This window comes from Hyla sarda, chromosome 1, assembly GCF_029499605.1.
Source record: "Hyla sarda isolate aHylSar1 chromosome 1, aHylSar1.hap1, whole genome shotgun sequence".
NCBI lineage: Eukaryota > Metazoa > Chordata > Amphibia > Anura > Hylidae > Hyla > Hyla sarda.
Window position 1 is genome coordinate 486,260,091 of NC_079189.1, and position 21,464 is coordinate 486,281,554.

The 21,464-nt window shown below is 40.8% G+C and overlaps 1 protein-coding gene across 5 annotated transcripts in view; it reads right to left on the bottom strand.

Annotated features, from left to right (window-relative positions):
- Positions 1-21,464, bottom strand: part of SNCAIP (synuclein alpha interacting protein) — a 266,108-nt gene that overhangs the window by 82,425 nt on the left and 162,219 nt on the right. For 4 of the 5 annotated variants that reach the window (XM_056537348.1, XM_056537346.1, XM_056537347.1 and 1 more), the window contains one exon: positions 5,248-6,056. The exons of the other annotated variant lie outside the window; for it this stretch is intronic. In XM_056537348.1, coding sequence (XP_056393323.1) covers positions 5,248-6,056 — 809 coding nt within the window. The remainder of the gene's footprint in view (positions 1-5,247; positions 6,057-21,464) is intronic. 5 annotated transcript variants of the gene reach the window in all.

Genomic DNA, 21,464 nt, shown 5'->3' on the forward strand with positions numbered 1-21,464 from the left:
ACAACCGAGGTCGGTAGACAACACATGCTTTTTTCTGAAAGCCGGGGCCCTGTTCCGGAGATCTTGAGGGTCCCAGCAGTTGGATCCCCACCCCCCCGTGATCTCAGGGACCCCGGCTGTTAGTGAAGGAGCGCCTGTCGTCTACCGGTAGACAACTTGCACTCCATTGATGCCCGAGTGCTGTACTCGGGTCTCTACGGCGCTCCCATAGAAATGAATGGAGCGTGTGCCATCTGCACCACACGTTCCTCACTGAAAGCTAGGTCCTGTTCCAAAGATCACAGGGGGTCCTTGTGGTCGGACCCTCCGGCGATCAGCTACTTATCCCTTATCCTGTGTATAGGGCATAACTTAGTTTTGGCTGTAGTTCTCCTTTAAATGAACTTTGAATTTAGCCATTTGTTTAAATCAGGTGTCTTTAAACAGTGACCCTACAGATGTTGCAAAACTACAATTCCCAGCATGCTTAGACAGCCAATGGCTGTATGCGCATGCTGGATGTTGTAGATTTACAACAGCTGGAGGGCCACTGTTTAGAGACCACTGATTTAAAGTAAAGAAAGGCAAAAGGAAGAAAGGAACACATAGTTTAAGTTGCCAACTCTGTATTAAGACACTAGAAGCAAAGTAAAATACATTATTACATTTGCTTCTCCTCAGAATATATTGTGGTATTAGTGTCCCTTTAAAATACATAATCTCATATGTTATTCTGGCGCTTGGAGACACCAGCTCAAAGGAATCAGGTCAGTTGGCTGAGTCTTATGGGTTGACAAGAATCCAAGTCATCCTAATATTCTCCAAGGTCTTGGCCAACTTTACACAGAATACCGTTTGTGGTTTATCCCTAGTTTTCACACATCGAATTGGTTGTCTGGGAAGTTAAAATGTGAATCCTTCCTTGTTGTAAGAACTTGTTCCAAACTTGTATGAATGCAATATCCAAAAAGATTGCAGAAGAAGCTACTTAGTTACTGTAGGATGTGCCAACTCCAGTAGGAATACCTCAGTAGGTGCTGTAAATGTCACTTTTACTAGATTCCAGTAAACCTTTCATTTTGGTATTCTTGTAAAATAACAATTCAAGAAAAATATGGTGTACCAGAAAAACATGAAACACTTAACATGCTGAAGTGGTTGTAAAGAGTGGAAGACAACGGGACTGAGACACAACATTTTACAATGACTTTTGCACTTTGGTGGTGGTGGTGGGGTCTAAAGCAATGTGAACCAATTTTTTCCTGGATTTTAGTATTAAAATATTACCATGTACATATGCAATTTTTTGGTTTGTAGGATTTTAGTCGCCTTTAGAGGTCAATGGTGTTTTATTAAAAAGCAGTATGCTCTGTTGTGTTAAAGGGGTACTCCGGAGGAAAAAAAATTTTCAAATCAACTGGTGCCAGAAAGTTAAGCACATTTGTAAATTTCTTCTATTTAAAAAATTGAATCCTTCCAGTATTTATCCTGCTATATACTACAGATATACTACATAGGAAGTTGTGTAGTTCTTTTCAGTCTGACCACATTGCTCTCTGCTGACACCTCTGTCCATGTCAGGAATTGTCCAGATCAGGAGAGGTTTGCTATGGAGATTTGCTTCTACTCTGGACAGTTCCTGACACGGACAGAGGTGCCAGCAAAGAGCACTGTGGTCAGACAGAAAAGAACTATACAACTTCCTCTGTAGCAGCTGATAAGTACTGGAAGGATTAAGATCTTTAAATATTAGTCATTTACAAATCTGTTTAACTTTCTGGCACCAGTTGATTTGAATTTTTTTTCCTCTGGAGTATCCCTTTAAATGCCTGTACATCCAATTTGCACATAAATGGTGATTTGCTTTTGAGCACATGTTTGTACCATTTCAGTGATAACGTGTGACTATTTGTAGCATTTACACCGCTCACTCCAAGAAGGCATGAAGGAGGCTGGAAGGAGACTGAAAGGGGGCTGGGCCTCGCATAGAGGGGGTGTTCAGAGATGAGTTCCTCAATTGCGACTTTAGAGCCAACATGCAACACCTAAAGTCACAGAATACACATCACCTCAATAGGTAATATATATCTGCGGCAGTTTCACAGATTGTCCACTTGTGGGACACCAAGAGTACCAGATAAATTAAATGTATCACGGGGGGGTACACGTTAATAAAATATAGCTTTTAATGGATACCTTAAAACAAAAAAACCCACAACACACTTGGTGTAAGGACACCCTTAAAAAAGGGCACTAAGGACTAGTGCCCTGTCACAGGGATTGACAGACTGTTAGGGTGATGTATGTCTGTATCAGGGTTGTTGGGAGAGTAGGGCCAGGACAGGTAGAAGGTCCCTAATTGACCCTATTGGGGAGATGTAGTGAGGTCTACCCCTACTCCCACAGGGACTGTCGGGGCACTTGCCCTAAAAAGAGCGACCCCTGCCCCGAGCTACCCCTTGGACTACACCCTAGAAGTCCCTAGGTGATATAAGTAACTTCCTTGCACTGGCATCACCCGACGCGTTTCTCCCACATCGGTGGCTTCCTCAGGGGTTAACCAGGCAAATAACAACAGTAGTTCAAAATAACACAAGGAAAAAAAAGAGTGGTATCACCAAAAAATACACAAGTGCATAAGAACATAAATCCCACACAGTGTATAAAACAACATAAAGTGAACCATGGACTGGTGAGTATTGGCATATAGCACATACCTGGTCCGGTGAGTGATGCTATCTGTCTATGCCATGTACCTGGGGGTAGTTGTCCACCCACAGGTGTATACTCAAAAACAAGTCCCTTGGAGCCGCAATGGCGGTTTCCCTGCGTGCTTTCACCACAGTGGTGGTAACGCGCTGCCTCGGCCTAGGACACCCGAGGCAGCGCGTTACCACCACTGTGGTAAACGCACACAGGGAAACCGCTATTGTGGCTCCAAGGGACTTGTTTGTGAGTATACACCTGTGGGTGGACAACTACCCCCAGGTACATGGCATAGACAGATAGCATCACTCACCGGACCAGGTATGTGCTATATGCCAATACTCACCAGTCCATGGTTCACTTTATGTTGTTTTATACACTGTGTGGGATTTATGTTCTTATGCACTTGTGTATTTTTTGGTGATACCACTCTTTTTTTTCCCTTGTGTTATTTTGAACTACTGTTGTTATTTGCCTGGTTAACCCCTGAGGAAGCCACCGATGTGGGAGAAACGCGTCGGGTGATGCCAGTGGAAGGAAGTTACTTATATCACCTAGGGACTTCTAGGGTGTAGTCCAAGGGGTAGCTCGGGGCAGGTGTCGCTCTTTTTAGGGCGAGTGCCCCGACAGTCCCTGTGGGAGTAGGGGTAGACATCACTACATCTCCCCAATAGGGTCAACTAGGGACCTTCTACCTGTCCTGGCCCTACTCTCCCAACAACCCTGATACAGACATACATCACCCTAACAGTCTGTCAATCCCTGTGACAGGGCACTAGTCCTTAGTGCCCTTTTTTAAGGGTGTCCTTACACCAAGTGTGTTGTGGGGTTTGTTGTTTTACGTTATCCATTAAAAGCTATATTTTATTAATGTGTACCCCCCTGTGATACATATATCTGAGGCAGCCACAGCATCGTTGGATTTACTAAAAGACGTGTGCCTCTAAGTATATCCAGTGGACCGAAAATGGGAAGAGCTTCACTTATCTGTGGCGCACCAGAACACTGGACATAATAAACCTCCCCCATATGTTACCAAAAATGCCATAATAGTGATAAGGAGTTTTGGTCATTAAATCCATGGTCAGCCAGGACACTTGGCCATGATACAGTTGCAAAAAAAGAAAGTCATATGCTGGTGTGAAACTTGCCTCATGGACTACATCTGGATGAGTTTGTTTAGCAAAGATGAAGTGACACATCAAGACCGGTTTCTCACAAGCCGGTCGTAAAAAATTCCACACCAGCATGGGCACCCTTATTTACGTAGAGCTGTATGTCTCTACATACATGTGGATCAAAGTGTCCAAAAGTTGCCACATTTTTGCACATAACGGTTGTTCTCATGCAGATTTTCTGACTTCTGTATATGCCAGGCAAAAACTATCCAGATGTATCCTGTGACATAGCCATACATTTTTAAGGGCCAAACGTGGAGGAAGGTAACAGGTAAACACATGGATACTGTTTCTTTACAGTGTTGAAAAGTACAGACTATTCAATTCTGCAAAAAAATGATATGCTTTTGTTACAATGATACAAAGTTGATAACAATTAAATGTAAAGAAAGAAAGAATACCTCAAATGTTTGGGCCAAATATGGTGTGAATAGTGTCTAACTCATGTCAGCAACTGAGAAGTTGTTCCTATATTTTTCTGTTTTAGGGCACAGTCACACAGCCATATTTTAGATCTGTTTCATCTACATACTTACACATAGTTTTCCCAGACGTTTGACCAAAATTAAAGCTTTGTGAATATGTGCAGAATCATTTCACGGTATATTCACATGTGGCACACATTATTGCAGACATTTGTGATTACATCTGAATGGGGGCTGTAAAAAATGCATGCACAGGCTGAAGAAACAACCCTATTCAGATGGAGAGATTGTCAGCTGCAGAAATTTCTATAACAAATCTGCAATGTGTGAACATACAGCATCTCAGTTTAGAAATGTGGAAGTATAAGGACCATCATCCCCTGCCTATATGGCATTAACAGAGTATAGGAAGCGCAATTCACATCCTTTTCTATACAATCAAACAGCACAAGTGACCTTATTTTTCTCCACCAAGCTGTGTTTTTTTACAATCTGTTCCTTTGGTAACCTACAATTGTCATACCTAATCACCAAAGCGGATGCTAATGAAATATTTGGATGGGCCGTGGGACCTTTTAGACTTTGCGTTCAGCTCTTGTCGTTGAATAGCTGTTACAAAAAGCTGGGGAGAATCCTTCTGAATACTAATGAAGGCAACATGGTGTTCCCACGGTGAGCCAATGACAATAAGCCGATTGGAACCAGACAGAGCTGCAAAGCTTGAAGACAAGTTAAAGGGTTAACAAACTGTAACACTCAGTGGAAGTAAGCAGTATACACATACACTGCACATACTCTGCACATAGTAAGAAGGTTAATTGAAAAGCAGCATTATCCTGTGTTATGTCTTACAGAGTCTTCACTGCTGTCACTGTGCAGTAAATAAAAATACACCACTGTATGTAGGAAAATAAATAACTGGCCTATCTAATAATTTTGCTTTATATTTTGGTACTTACCAGTAAGGATATCTGTCCTTCTTTAACAATATTTAAAATGCTTTTGATCTTTTTCATGTCTTCCGATTCAGAGTGATTCCAGTTTGCATTACCGTTTATGCCATCCAGTTGAGAGTCTGTCCCCGGCAGGTGAAATGCCCGGAGCTGGCAGTTAGGCATGGTCTTTTCAAGCTTCTGTGCATGGGAATCAGACAGAGTTCTATTCAGAAAGCTCTTGTTATGGTATTCAGCTTCATGGACTGAGCTGCACTGAATGTTAGACTGTGAAAGGTCTAATCCCCCAGATGAATTCCTGCTTTGATCAAGGATGGTAGACTGAGTTGAGTTTTTAACCGGAGACAATATACAAAACTGAGTGGCATTGGGCGTTATGTTCTCTAGGGTGCCCATAGGACCATTTTTACCCTTGGACAATGGATGTATGCTTGAGGTCCTTTTTTCCGATGCTACTTTGGTAAAGAGAGTCAATGGTTGATTGGATTTAATGTAAGGCACATCCAAAATCTCATCCATATCTAGGTCATAATGTTCTAACTCGCCAAGCAATCCATTCGACTCGATGCTCTTACACTTAAATCCATTGTCATCTCCAGGGACACCATCTTTTCCCGGTTCACCATTTTTCTCATTTTCTTCCTTTTCTTCTTTTTGATCATCACTTTCATTTAGTTTTGGACTCTCTGGTTGATGCTTCAATGGAGAAACCCTTTTAACGGGTCGGAATTTACTGTAGACATCTGCGATACCTGTCGGCTTTTGTGTGTTGCCAATAAGAGTAGACACTCCGCAGTTCCAGTTTGCATTGGCCACTAAAAGGTTAGCAAAATAAACACCAATAAATTAGTGGAAAAAAAAACTATAAAACTGGTACATTCTTGCCTACAAATAGAACAATAAACTAAGTATAACAGTAGCAAATGTTTGGCAGTTGTGGCTTAACAATGTCCAGAATGGGAAAGTTCTTTCTATGAATGTACATGTGATCATAAAACCTATTTTTACCATAATACTATATCGCCAGCTTGAGTGCAATCCCTGTAAGAATCATTTTATCCTTCCAAACAATGTAGATAAACAATGTAGCATCAAGGGTGTCAGCCAACAGGAACAGGAAGTGGGCCTAGGTAAGATATTAGTTGATGTTTTGTCCCAAAGACCTCACAATATAATCAAGGTTATTTTAGTATAAGTAGTGTGAGACTTTCTCAGTAATGTGTGTAAGAAGTATGAACCTGCTGTCTGATTTAGATCCTTAGAATATACAGACAAATCATAAACTCCATGGATTCTCACAGTGCACAAAGAAATTCTGTAAACAATTCTGTACAGAGAGGTGACAATTCTGGTTAATCATATGTATAAAAACATATTGTTCTTTTATTCATGCACATGACTGCATTATGGAACTGAAATACAAGGCCCAATGGATTATTAGGCTATGTTCACACCTCAGAATTTCCATAAGGAATTCTGCATTGGAATTCTGCATGGAGATTCCAGAGCAGAAGAGCCCCGTTGAATTCAACTGGATTCTGCTGCGCTGTGGGCACGGCGGAATTTCCTGAACTTCAGATTACCGAGTCCACAGAAAAAAATGTACCTGTTCATTCATTCACCAAAATCCGCACAGAATGCATAGCCCTCTATGACATGGTGCATTCCTGTGCGGTCCTAACGTCGGCATATAATGTCAGCATCCACATTCTCTGGAATGTCCGCATAGAGATTTTCTGTGTGGTCATTCCGAAGTGTGAACATAGCCTTAGAATTGTATGTCAATGAGTTTATATATATAAGGAGTATACATGGAGGTTTATTTTCACAGCAGAAGCTTCAGAAGAAATGTAGAATTACATGGCAGTCCATTAAATGAATGGCCATTGATAGACATGTCAGATCTAATAAAGCAGAAGCCTCCCTAACTGATAGGTTCTCTAATGCACACAAAGGGGGCCCAGCGAAGGGAACCACTCTTCTATGATATCCATATGCCCTCAAAGGGCTGTGGTCCTGAGTACATTTTACATGTTAAGTAGTGATGATTTCTCATAAACATTTTAGCTATTTGCATCCCATTAGTATTTCTACTCTGTGAACAAACCTAATCTCTGGAGTGTATTCACATGCTGTGGGTATGGTATAGCAGGTGGCAGCAGTTTGCATTGACATGTGTGATATACGGGACTATAAGCTGCAGGTAATGACCCATAATTGATTGTTTCCTGACTTCTGAACTCCTGACCTTGTGCGTTTTTTTCTTTTTTTTGCTGCTTCAGTAGGAAAAAAATGTTCCCATCTTTCCTCTCATTTATTATGTATAGCTCAATGGTATGTGTAATTTCTTTTATATGGTGAAATAGCTTTAGAATATGTCCAAATGGGTGCGGATAATTCTACTACAAATCTCCAAATGGGTGCGGATAATTCTACTACAAATCTGACCCTGGACCCATGATGGCATGCTTCGTCGACATGTAACCACTGCAGCAATTGTTAACATGTGTTGACGCATTATCTGCAAAAGCGGAAATTTGCAATAAAAGTTTTGAAATTTGGTGTGGATTAGCTAATGTGGATTTCCCTGTGGCTTTCTGAAGATCTTCTGCTGCAGAAAATGCTTTAAAGGAAAACTGTCAGCAAGTTCACCCACACTAAACCTAATACACTGGGTTATAGTGTAGGTGAACAGGAGTCCATACAGGGGTCACTTACATTTTTTTGTTGGGTTGCTACCGAGTTTTTGTCTTGAAAAGTCCCGTAATTCACCCCCTTAGTTGCGCTCTGCAGCCGTGTCTCCCGCCAGCAGTCATACTTTGGGCCCTGGCGGAAGGTGCCTAAGCCTGCCCCCCTTATTCGCATATGCATTTTTTTCAACTCCACGTCCTAGTGACGTGGAGTCACATGCCCCCTGAGCGCTGCGCTCTGTATGCAGAGCGCATGTGCTGAAGATTTTGCGCAGCTCTCATGTCTCATAAAAATGCCCCAAAGCCAACACAATACCTGTTCTATGTTCCCTGTAGTTATATATGTGGTTTTGGCAGCTCTTGTGTCTGCTTTTTCCTTGCTTGCAGCCCAGACTATAACTCCCAGAAGTCTGTGCAGCTCTGTGTAGTGGCTGCCAGCCAACTGTTTTCACTATCTGTGTGCATGCTGTGTTGTTGTAAACAGTCAGCAGCACACACTACATGTTTTTTCTTCTAAACTATCCTTCCCCAACAATAAATCATGCTTGACTCTGAATGGCAGCAGTCAGTGATAAAATCTACAGCAGGAAAAGAGCAGCATTATGTGCTGAGTTGTGAATGAGAATTCACTAGGCTTCTCTCATCAGCAAGCTCCTCTTCCCTGCTCCCTAGTTAGTCCCTTTGGATTTGTGTACACAAGGTATTTTAAGACTCTTTTTTTCATCTGTTTTTACAAACTTTCAGGTGTTTTGTTTCTTCAGCCTTTTTACATTTTTGTAACTTTTTTTCATCTGTTTTTTTTTCCTACAGCAAATGTTTATATGCAATTTGGAAACCAGCTGTTTGTTCTGTAAACAGACCTAAAGGGTGTCAAATTTAAAAAAAAACTGAAAAAAACTGAATTAGAGATGTTCCCATTAAAATCAATGCAATTTAATTGGGAAAAAATGCAGTGTTTTTTTATTTTTTTGGATGCTTTGTGTTTCAACTGGCTCATCACAACCTTAAAAGGAAGGAGTAGCAATGCTAAAGTACTTGTCTAGAAAAATGAAATATCAGAATTAAAATGTCTACATTGTCTGTTGATTTGGTATTCATTTTGTACTGATGTTATAATATATATGGCAGTAAAGATGACATTAAGGTAGTGTTTGTCTTCTGAAAAAGTAGGCTCCTAAAATATAGTATTCCGAGTTATAAAAAAATAGTAGAAGACTCTTGAAAGGTTTAAACTCATAAACATGTTAATATCATTGCCAAGAACTGGGCAGATTGAACTTTTCCACTGGCTATACATAATAACTGACTAATATTTTTTAGACAAATGACTGTAGCTCATAGCTGAAGATCCCAGGCTGATACGCTATACCTCGCAAATCCATTCCTGCACTGTCAGGCCAATGTCTCCTAAGGAAACAAAATGTGCTAACGGAGTTGGGCAGTAAATTCCAGAAGCCTAAACCTATAGAGATGGTCAAAAGTCATATGTTCCACTTTGTAAAATATAATTCAGTGGCTTAGAAAGTAAGATTAAGTCTGATCGGTCACTAAAATGACACTGTAATGACATACAGTAGGTATTCTGTAGTAGTAAGTGCACCTTAAGTAGTATATAAGTAATGTATGCAGTATTTGTATATGTGGAAATTCAAGGAGGAATATAGTTATTTACCAAATTTCCTCCAAATAACTTTTATAATCTATTTTGTAGGTCATCGTTTCTAGAAATCCTTGACAATGAGAGTATACAATGTTTTACACTGTTCTAAAGAAAACAATATTATCTGCCAATACAATTACCCTTACATACTCCTCTTGAGTCCCACCTTATTAAAGGGAACCTATCCTCACTTTTCATGCTGCTTAAACAACAAGTCACTGGCGTGGTCCCGAGCTGCTTCTTCCCTTCCATTTGCCTTGGCTCCTAGATGCAGTGCCCATTTTCATAGACTCAAGCAGCATGGTTTATGGACTATGAATATGTACACTGCTCACCTGACATCTCTGAGGAGTCTTGAGAAAAGTCATTCAAAGCCGAAGGGGCTGAGCACTTCTGTCCCCTTCATTTCAGCAATTGGTGGGGGTCTTACAACTCTATAACCCTGACAAGTCGAAAGTGGTTTTAAATTACAGTTAAAGGATACCTAAAATTTTTATATTCTTTAGGCTCATTCTTGTGATCGGTTGGGGTTGGGACACTCAGACCCTGACCAATTCAAGCATCTGATATGTCTCTACAACATATAAAAAGTTTTTTTTTTTTTTTACATGACAAGAATCATTTAAACAAATGATTAGTAGCCAGGATCTTCTATGCCGACTAACATAAAGAGATTCAATTTGCTTATACGGATCAGTTATTATCATTATGTCTGGTTTTCAAATATAGATATACGGTACATATTTTTGGGAACTACATATTCTTAAGTGGCTCATTTTAACTTAGGGCCATTCAGAGCATTTTCTGTCTGGCCCAACATTCAGTACTCAGGACCAATGCTTCCCATATAAGGAGTTTAACATGGAAAGCTTTCCTGAATAGTCTTGTACTGCATCACGGAAACATTAGGGAAACAAAAACACAACAGCTTAATTCTACATTGTTTATTTCTATTACTAATAATTTTATTTTATATAAACATTGATACCTTTCCAGCAGACAATGTTTATGTAGTACTAGGGCTTGCAGCTGAACAGCCTCACCCTCAATTACACCAGAAATATAAAAGTTTGAAAATATACAGCTGGGATCACCAGTCACACTACTATGATGTGAACAAAAAAAAAAAACACATAGTAATAATATAGTAATAACATAAATAGGTTAACAAGAAGAAGTTTAATGTCCACAGGAAGCATTACTGCAGGATCAAACTACATAGCTTGTTTGTCATCTGTTAGGCTAGGTTTATACCACGATTTGTGGGAAAAATGCCAAATGACATGCAAACGTGTCTGTGCTCAGACAGGCTTGGGCGCCATTCATTTCAATGGCTTAAGCATAGCCAGTGATTCTGTTCAGGTCATTTTCCCAACACATCTGAGTTTTGTCTAAGACTTAAAAGTAGGGATCGACCGATATCGGTTTTTTAGGGCCGATACCGATAATCGGTGCAGGTTAGGGCCGATAGCTGATAACTTATACCGATATTCCGGTATAAGTTATCGGCTATTTAACCCCCTGCGACACCGCTGCAGATCATTGATTTAAAGCGGGCGCTTTAAATCAATGATCTGCTGTGGCTTTTGCGGGGCCATAGACCGCCGCCGCCACCCGCTTCTCTCCCCCTACCTGTCAGGGTGGTCCGGGCCATCCATCCATCGTTCATGTAGTGTTCGGGGGCGTTCCGGGTGGAGGGTGGTCCGGTCCGGGCTGTCCTTCTTCTCCGGCGGTCCTCTTCTCCACTCCGGGCAGGCTCCGGCCTAGTACGCTGCATAGACGTCGCTGCGCAGTGACGCCCGTGCGCAGCGACGCACCTGACGTCACGGCGTAGCGGCGTCTATGCAGCGTACTAGGCCGGAGCCTGCCCGGAGTGGAGAAGAAGACCGTGGGAGAAGAAGGACAGCCCGGACCACCCTCCACCCGGAACGCCCCCGGACACTACATGAAGGAAGGATGGCCTGGACCACCCCCATTACGGGTAAGTTTAATTTTTTTATTCACTCGGAGGGTGGGGGAGGGGCCCGACCGGTATAGCGGTATGGGAAAAAATCCATACCGGTATACCGCCTAGCATCACGGTGGGGGGTGCAACGCGGTGCGGTGGGTCGGAGGTGCGGTGCAGCGGGTCGAGTGGGTGGTGGTCGCGGTGCGGTGGGGGCGGTGCGGGGGGCGGGGCATTATCGGCTTATCGGCAAGATAATTGCCGATACCGATAATGCCCAAAATCGTGATTATCGGCCGATAATATCGGCCATACCGATAATCGGTCGATCCCTACTTAAAAGTGCAACAAGCGGTCAGAGCCAAAATTCTACAAATGATCTGAACGTAGACACTTGCTGACTACACTAGGGCCATTAAAATGAATTGGGCCCAAGCCTGTCCAAGCATGGACTCGTTGGCATGTCATTTTAACATTTCGTAGACATATCTGTGTCTCTGAGGCAAAAATTGTGGTGTGAACAAGGCCTTACAATGGGAACACACTGATTTGCATTTCATCTATCAATAGAAAATGGTAGGAAATTGTTAAACAGGATGACTTACAAAGATGCTTCATTTTTTATTTTAAATACATTGGAGCAAAGTAATCTATATTTGTATGTGTTATCATAAAATATTGTATAATATTGTTATGAGTAGGTGAAACAGTGAAGCCGAAAAACAAAACAACGTAGTCTCAAGGTGATAACAGGTGCTCAACCCCAAGTGCAATTGTGCACACATACAATGGGGTAGAGGACCCGCACCTACAGACAAGAGTGGGGTTTCAATCCTGTGGTGAATATATACAATGATATTAGCTAATCCTCAAAACTGATGTAAAAATGAGACATTAGCCAGTATATCCTTATATGAAGGACATACCTGAGCCCGCACACCACGCCAAGGTTTCTCATGTGAAACAGTGAAGCCCTAAGGTGTACCCAACCCACTTCTCCTACCTACTTAGATTATTCGCCTTAACTAGTGACCCCCAACTGGGTGACATTCCCTAAACAGGCTAAGTGCATAAGGAAAACCAAAATGTAGCAAGGTCAGCAACAGCACAAAAGTGCAGAGAATAAGCAGAGACTAGGGGGCAGAAACAGAGCACAGCGTCAATACCAATACAGAAACTAAAGCAGTACCAGAAAACAAGCCGGAGATCTCATCAAGTGCAAATCAGAATCCAGAGGCAGAAGTCAAGGAACCGGAAGAGGTCAGAGGTCCAGGCAAACAGCAGTAGGCCTTTAGGAATACATGTGATGGCAGAAACTCCACTCACAATAGACTGTGGCCAGCAGTAGAATCTGGCGCTGTCAGACAGGATGGATCATCAGAGCCACGCTTGATTGGCCCAGCAACTGAACTGCCTTATATAGGCTAACCTATGGCTGGCAGCCATAGTAACTGAACAATGCCATACAGAGAAGACCTAGGACACCACTAGAACGTGTCTAGGTAAGTTCCTAACACATAAGAAACATTGATTTTTTTTCAAATTTTTCTTACAATGATTTATTAACGTTCGCTATGGTCATTTTATCATATGCAGCACTGTGCAAATATTAATAGTCAAAGGACACTGAGTTCATGTGTAGTATTTTGGTCAGTATATTTCCAAAGTACAAAACAAGGTACACATCTTTACGAAATAGTTTTTTTTCTTTTTTTTTTTTTGTGGGTCGGATCTACTCATGGTTTCTTTGTAAAAACCCTTACCAAAATACGATGTCTGAATATAACCTTGGAGGAGATTCCTGTATTGTGATTTCAAAAGGATTACTGTCAGTTTAGTACTAAGAATGGTTTCAGATGGATGTTAAACAGTCATAATATAGGCAACTGACTGCAGAATTCCATAGGGTTTTAAGGCATAAGGACATTAAAATGTGGACATTAAAATCTAGTAGTCAATTTATGTTATGAAGCTATGTCATATTGCATAAGCTGGTATTTAAATGTGGATTCTGCACAGAATAAAAAAATGGCTTGCTTGGTTGCATGGCATATATGGGCCTCTATTTTTAAGTCAAGTCAAGTGGAAAACATTTCTAAGGGCTCATCCACACTGGGAACATTCATCTGGCGGAATTCTGCTTGCAGCAGAGTCACACTGTTTTCAATGGGATTTTTCTGCTCTGTGCACACTGTAGAATTTTTGCAGCGGAATTCTGTCAGTTTAAAGGATGTCCCCTCAAATATTCAACATGTTTATTCTCTGGGCAGAATTCCACAGAACTGCGCACCTCCGCATGGTCCTACTGCTGATAGTTTTGGCAGTGCTGACCACAGGCAGAATTTTGCCTGCTGAATGTTGGCAAAGTCCTAAATGTAGTGAGAACCTAGCCTAAATCATGTCTTCTTAGTCTATGGTTACTCTTGTCTTAGCTAGTTTTAAAATCATTAAAGTAAATATCTTAGACTACAGCACAACAATATCCCGTCTCTCTGGTCTTAACACTGTGGCCACTAGCAGAGACAGCAATATGTGACTCATTTGGGAAGAAAGTACTTAATAAGCTTATTTACGTCTATAACTTGTAACTGGATATGTTCTGCTGCGGGGAAGCCATACCACACCAAATGACTGCTGGGTTGCTGGGTCATTCTTCTTCATACACAATTATAAAGTTTGTCATATAATGAAGTAAAAAAAAAGCAGCAAAAAAAAATTATATATTCTTGGTATATATCTACTTTGAACCCTTGACATATTCACCCATGAAGGTGATCATATTTCTGTCTGTTTTCATGATCAAAGCAGTCATTATTCCAGCAGACAAGAACAAGAAATCTACTGTATACAACCTTCCAGCATATAATCATTTTTAGGAATAAAAAATATTTTTTGTGTTATATAAACATTTTTTAGGAATGTAATGTTTTTTAGGAATATTATTTTCAGTGAACAATCAACATTTTTTAGATTTATATTAACATTAAATGTGAAGTTAGGAATTTTAAATTTAAAGAAACCTCATGGAATCCACTAACTACTACTTTTTAGCATAACAATTTTTTTTTAGGTTCACAGACAGCTGATCTGTGCTACAGGAGCAGTTTACAAAGCAACCACTATCTCGAGGACTGAAATTTGAAACACGTTACTAGTTACTTTGTACTAGAGCTTCACCTCATGAAGACATGTGAAAAGGGCGACTCTTATCAGAACAAGCTTGTCCCAAATACATAAGCTGAGGTTCAGCCCTGCTAACACCCACTATCGACTTGAACTTTATCTATAGCAAATTGAGGACATATCGGAAAGAGTCAAAAAAGCACAGAAAATCAGTTCTGTCCAGTGAAACTCATACTGTCCACCAAGAAGCAGTACTGTATGAGGTTATGTAACTTCAAGATTCCCAGAACTTCACACCTACTATGTACACTATGACACCAATATATCATGTGTGCAAATGTTGAGCATTACCTGCTAGATAAGACTCCCTATGCCAGCTGGTGGTCCGCACTAGGATAAATATTACCATTCAATACTATGATATCATGTCATACTGGTGCCTTTTTATATACCAGAGGAGTCTTTAAATGTTAGGCCTTATTGCAACTGCTAACTCTGCACTGCCTACAGCTGAACCCGCGAATATCAAGTAAGTCTTATCTATAAGGCAGAATAGTCTGAAGCCAAGGGATCCCAAAGGGTGTGAGTCCTGTCAGTTGTTTTTGTGAAAGCACTGTTAGGAAAAGTCTATAAGGAAAAGTCTATTCCCTGCTGGTGTGCTGTATTTATGTACATGTATTGCTACGGTGCAAAGTACAATTGGACCTGCACCCAAGGGTCCAATGGTTAAAGGCAGTTTTCACTCTTCACACTAGTAATATGTGCACTGAAGTGCTAGAGGGGGCCCAAATGCCTAAAAGGCTCGGGGCCCAGCCATAGCTTCCTACAGCCCTGGTATCTTAGTTTTCATAAGAGAACACAATCAGAAACAAGTTTGTGTTTTAAATAAGCTTTGTTCAAAAGAACAACTCAGATCCCCAGCATAAACCACATACAAAAAAAAACATATTTTTCTGCACTTTTAAAGTTTTTAATTTTTAAATGGGCACTATCAGATTCAAAAACTTTTTATATGTTGTGCATCTTGGCAAAACATGAACCTTTCTAATATACTCCATAAGAAAAATGTATTTCCTTTTTATAGAAATCATGGCTTATAAAATCATGGCTTTGTCCAAGCTGAAGCACAGGCATGGACAAAATCCAGTAAGTGAGGGTGGGCTAGCACTCCCCCCGTGCTCTCTCCTGTCTGATAGTACTCCTCTGTGCTCTCTCCTGTCTGATAGGACTCCTCTGTGCTCTCGCCTGTCTGATAGCACTCCTCTGTGCTCTCCCCTATCTGATAGTACTCCTCTGTGCTCTCCCCTATCTGATAGCACTCCTCTGTGCTCTCTCCTGTCTGATAGCACTCCTCTGTGCTCTCTCCTGTCTGATAGTACTCCTCTGTGCTCTCTCCTGTCTGGTAGTACTCCTCTGTGCTCTCTCCTATCTGATAGCACTCCTCTGTGCTCTCCCCTATCTGATAGGACTCCTCTGTGCTCTCTCCTGTCTGATAGTACTTCTCTGTGCTCTCTCCTGTCTGATAGTACTCCTCTGTGCTCTCTCCGATCTGATAGTACTCCTCTGTGCTCTTGCCTGTCTGATAGTACTCCTCTGTGCTCTCGCCTGTCTGATAGTACTCCTCTGGGCTCTCTCCTGTCTGATAGGACTTCTCTGTGCGCTCTCCTGACTGATAGTACTCCTCTGTACTCTCTTCTGTCTGATAAAACTCCTCTGTGCTCTCTCCTGTCTGATAGTACTCCTATGTGTTCTCTCCTGTCTGATAGGACTCCTCTGTGCTCTCTCCTGATAGGACTCCTCTGTGCTCTCTCCTGTCTGATAGGACTCCTCTGTGCTCTCGCCTGTCTGATAGGACTCCTCTGGGCTCTCTCCTGTGTGATAGGACTTCTCTGTGCGCTCTCCTGACTGATAGTACTCCTCTGTACTCTCTTCTGTCTGATAAAACTCCTCTGTGCTCTCTCCTGTCTGAAAGTACTCCTATGTGTTCTCTCTCCTGTCTGATAGGACTCCTCTGTGCTCAAGACAAGGAGAGAGCACAGAGGAGTACTATCAGACAGGAGAGAGCACAGAGGAGTCCTATCAGACAGGAGAGAGCACTGAGAAGTCCTGTCAGACAGGAGAGAGCACAGAGGAGTGCTATCAGACAGGAGAGAGTACAGAGGAGTCCTATCAGACAGGAGAGAGCACAGAGGAGTGCTATCAGACAGGAGAGAGCACAGAGGAGTACTATCAGACAGGAGAGAGCACAGAGGAGTACTATCAGACAGGAGAGACCACAGAGGAGTGCTATCAGACAGGAGAGAGCACAGATGAGTACTATCAGACAAGAGAGTGCTAGCCCACCTTCAAAAAGCCATGATTTTATAAGCCAAGATTTCTATAAAAAGGAAATACATTTTTCTTATGAAGTATATTAGAAAGGTTAATGTTTTGCCAAGATGTACAACATATAACATGTTTTTGAATCTGACAGTGCCCATTTAAGTCTTTGTTCTACAATCATCTTAAATTACTAATGTTTCAAAATATGTTCACAAAGCTGTAAAAGGAGGATAAGAATAGCTAGGGGTGCCATTTTCTATGAAAAGTTTGTCCATAGAAGAAACAGACATTAAAAATAAAGGTGCCTGATGGCTGACTGTACTAGCTAGAAACTTGTCTTTTAGGGGATATTCCCATGTGGACATTTCTGCAACTGTTTGCTGAAATCCATATGCTTCCCAAGGAGAAAACCCCATTCACATGAATGGAACAGACTTGAAGAGTAGTGAAAGTTGCTTCTATGTGTAAATCTAATCTTACAATGACACAAAAATACAATACAGCCTATGAAGGAGATGTTCACATCCACAAATACACAATTTGTATTACTTTAAGAACAGAGAAGACATGTATGTTTACTGGCCTCATTCTACCATCATAAGAATGCCCCCTACTGCCTGCCTTTGCCACATAATGACTAAGGACAGTAAAGTAGTGCTTATTCTGATTGCTATTAAAGCTTTTCATGTGAAGCCTGGGAACTGGGGCAAAATCCTTGAGTGCCCAGCACTGGTATAACTAAAGCTCAAGGAATATACAAAAAAGATCCTTGAGTATCAAGATCTCAGTGTTTTACTAATTAGATTTTTTTTTTAAATATGTGCAAGACAAAGATACCCTGTTCCTATTGACTGCCAACAAGACATATAACTCAAGTGGCACCTTATTGTATATGGCATGTCAGAGTTACATTGCATCACATTGCATCAACCTATTTCTTTATAGAACAACTGGCATTTATTTGGGTAAAATGCAACACAGTCATTTCAAACCTGGGCCGGGTTCTTCCTAAGGCAGTCAATATTTCCAGATGCGGGGCGCTCCAACTTAAATATGCATGGACATTCAAATGCTACAGGGTCACAAGTAAAAAGTAAAAAAAAATAAGATAAAATACAAAGTTATATATAACATAAAATTGTAATAGTTCTCAATTCTTTAAAACCAAAGATATGTTAATTTTTTTATTAGAAAGAAGAATACACTTCGGGGTGTCTTTACTGTTTCATTCTGCAGCGCTGCAGGTCTGCAGTGACGTAAGAATGCGCATAGTATTATTTCTAATTTCTTTATAATAATAGGCGGTATTATTTGCTTATATTTAGAAGAAGGGACTAAGATAAGTTTAGCAAAGCGTGGGTTCCGGTGTGAAGTGCTCCAGCGCTGCGATATATGCCGGATTAAATAATAGAAGTGTCCCCAATGAATTCCCTGTATCATTACAAAGAAACCATAATACCCATTATTGCCTCAAAGAGACCATAACCAAAATGATGCACATCTTCATATTACTGCAACGTGGACTTCCCGGCGGAGGTCTCCAGCGCTGCAGAATAAAATTATTTTTGTTTCTTCTTTAAAATATAAGCAAATAATACCACTTACTATTCTAAAGAAATTAGAAATAATACTATGCGCATTCTTACATCACTGCAGCAGAGGTTCCCTTACGGAGACCTGCAGTGCTGCAGAATGAAACAGTAAAGGCACCCCGAAGTGTATTCTTCTTTCTAATAAAAAATTTACATCTTTTTGGTTTTAAAGAAATGAGAACTATTACAATTTTATGTTATACATAACTTGTATTTTATCTTAATTTTTAAACTTTTTGCTTGTGACCCAGTAGCATTTGAATGTCCATGCATATTTAAGTTGGTGCGCTCCGTGTCTGGAAATATCTACTGCCTGAGGAAGAACCCCAGCCTGGGTTCGAAACGACTGTGCTGCAATTTACCCAAATAAATGCCAATTGTTCAGCAAACTTTGGAATATATTACTTATTGGGGCAGGCACCATTCGAAAACGTCCAGCTTTTTATTTTTTCACTTGTTTCTATACTGCACCGTCCCTCGGAGGTTATGGTGAAGGACGCCGAGGCAGCCACCCCTGACAACCTACGGACTACGAGCGAGTCTACATGCACCAGAAGGTGTTACGCCGTAAGGTGCAATTAACCTTGCACACGCTATCTTACCAATGCAATATTTTACTAGGAGCACATCTCTCTTTTTTATTCTATTTCAGCCATTTCTTTATAGGGAGACATTTGTAAGTCTACTTGTTGCTGGCTGCAGTGCACCTGCCTCTCAGATCATTACCAGAATATTTTAGGAATTTGAAGTTAAATTTCACTTGTAAATGGGAAAATGTTTGGTTCATTGAAACTGACTAAACCATTTCAAGCATTTTAATGAATGACAAACCACATATGGTTTTGTTTGCAAGAAAACCTAGTTAAAGATACAGTAAGCCATACTTCTATTACAAAGGGACATACCCACATCTACACTCAGAACTGAAACACTGCTAGAGTAATGTAGCTTAAAACATTGTTGTTTATTTAAATTATTTATTTTTAAAGGGAGTTTTCTTATACGTGAAAGTGATGGGACATCACTTTCTGAACGGTGAGGATCCGACCTTGCTTAGGTAAGTTTGTAACAGCTCTCAATGCATGGGATTGTAAGACACCATAAAAGAGGAAATCCATAGAATATGTATGGTAAGATCAACAGGTCTGATAAAACTAGTAGTTGAGATCATAAGTTAAGCTACAATCTAGGCTGGAAACTATAGGGCCTCGGATACCTCTGTGATTTCACAGACTCTTCACAGCTACACAATGACACAATACACTAATATACACTTTATAGAAAAATAACCTAAATCTATGTTACATCATGTTTACTATTTAAATCTAGGACATACATGTACTTTAGTCAAAATTCAGCTTAACCTGCTAACTTGGATGAGTTCAGCAGATTCCCATATTGTGTGTTAGAAGCTCTTGACTCTTCCCTCACAGATCATGTCAGGAGAAAGAAAAATTGGGCAGGTTCCGTGTCAGCTACGCAGCCCTTTAGTTCTCAGAGATAAGCCACTGCCATCCTGGACATTCATGTATATGAGGAGACTGGGAGAGATAGCAGTCGGCTGAATAAAAGTGTATGGGAACCTTAAGACATTTTTCATTCCTTTGATAGGTGTCTCATCATTAAATGCACCTGAGGGGACTACAAAACTAAGAGTGAAAAAATGTTCTGTAATTCATGTAAATCAATTCCTTCTATTTGCCTTGCAGCTTTTCATGCATTTTGGATGACCTATGGTCTGAACTCCTTTCAAAGATTTCACACAACTCTACAACTACTACAACTCTATCTATTCAGAATACTCAGAAGAGAATCATTCCAATACTACTGTTATAAAATGACAATTAATGCATTTTACCAATATATATGCCATACCAAAAGACCAGAGGTAGTACATGCATGTAAGTTCTCTTGGTTTACCCACCAAATACATAGTGTACCTGAACTGAATTCTGTGTGGTACTGTTGTTGTGGACATTTAGTAGCTGTTTGTAGTGGCCATAACTTGCATAAAGAAGAAAGCAGCCACCGGCACTGCTGCAGAATCCAAAATATGGTTAGGATACCACGCTCCAACACCACAACTGTCCCCTAAGAGATGGTGCTCAGTCAGGTGAATGTAAGAACTTGAATGCAGAAGAACGGAGAGACAAGACGGCACTTACCAATAAGTGGGCTACTTTATTCTTCAGTTGCAAACATACAGCGGCAGGTCAGGGAGTCAGACAGACAGTGGGAGATGCATCGGCAGGGGCCATATTCGAATTAGCGATATTTCGTGAATATATGGACGAATATAGGAATTCGCATATAGGAAATATTCACGCTCCACACCGACTGAAACAGTAAATAATATTGGAGCCTTCTTTGGACCACAAGCTGGAAGCAGGGATGGATGATCACTTTTTTTTTTACACAGTACACATCATTGTTGTGATGTGTACTGTGAAGAAAAAAAAACGAATATTCATCATTATGAAAATATAGCGCTATATTCTAAAATATTCGCGAAATCGCGAAGTGCCGATATTCGCGGTAAAAATTCACATTTTGAATATTCGTGCTCAACCCTAGAATAAAGTACCCCACTTATTGGTGAGTCCTGTCTTGTCTCTCTATTCTTCTGCAGTCGCCATAACTTGACAATACTTTTATACCCTCTAGGTGTAAGATATTCTCAAAGCCCAAACCTTTACTTGCAGCCACCTTTCTTCATCATCATGCCAATTATGAGCTACAGTAGACATCATACAGTTCCCTTTATAATACATATAGGCAATATCAGTCCCCACCAGTATTACAGTCCAGGAAGTGGAAGAAGAAATTAAAGTAACTTGAAACTTTGGGTAAGATCTACACAACCGCCCGCAAAGCCTAAGCTTCATGTTATC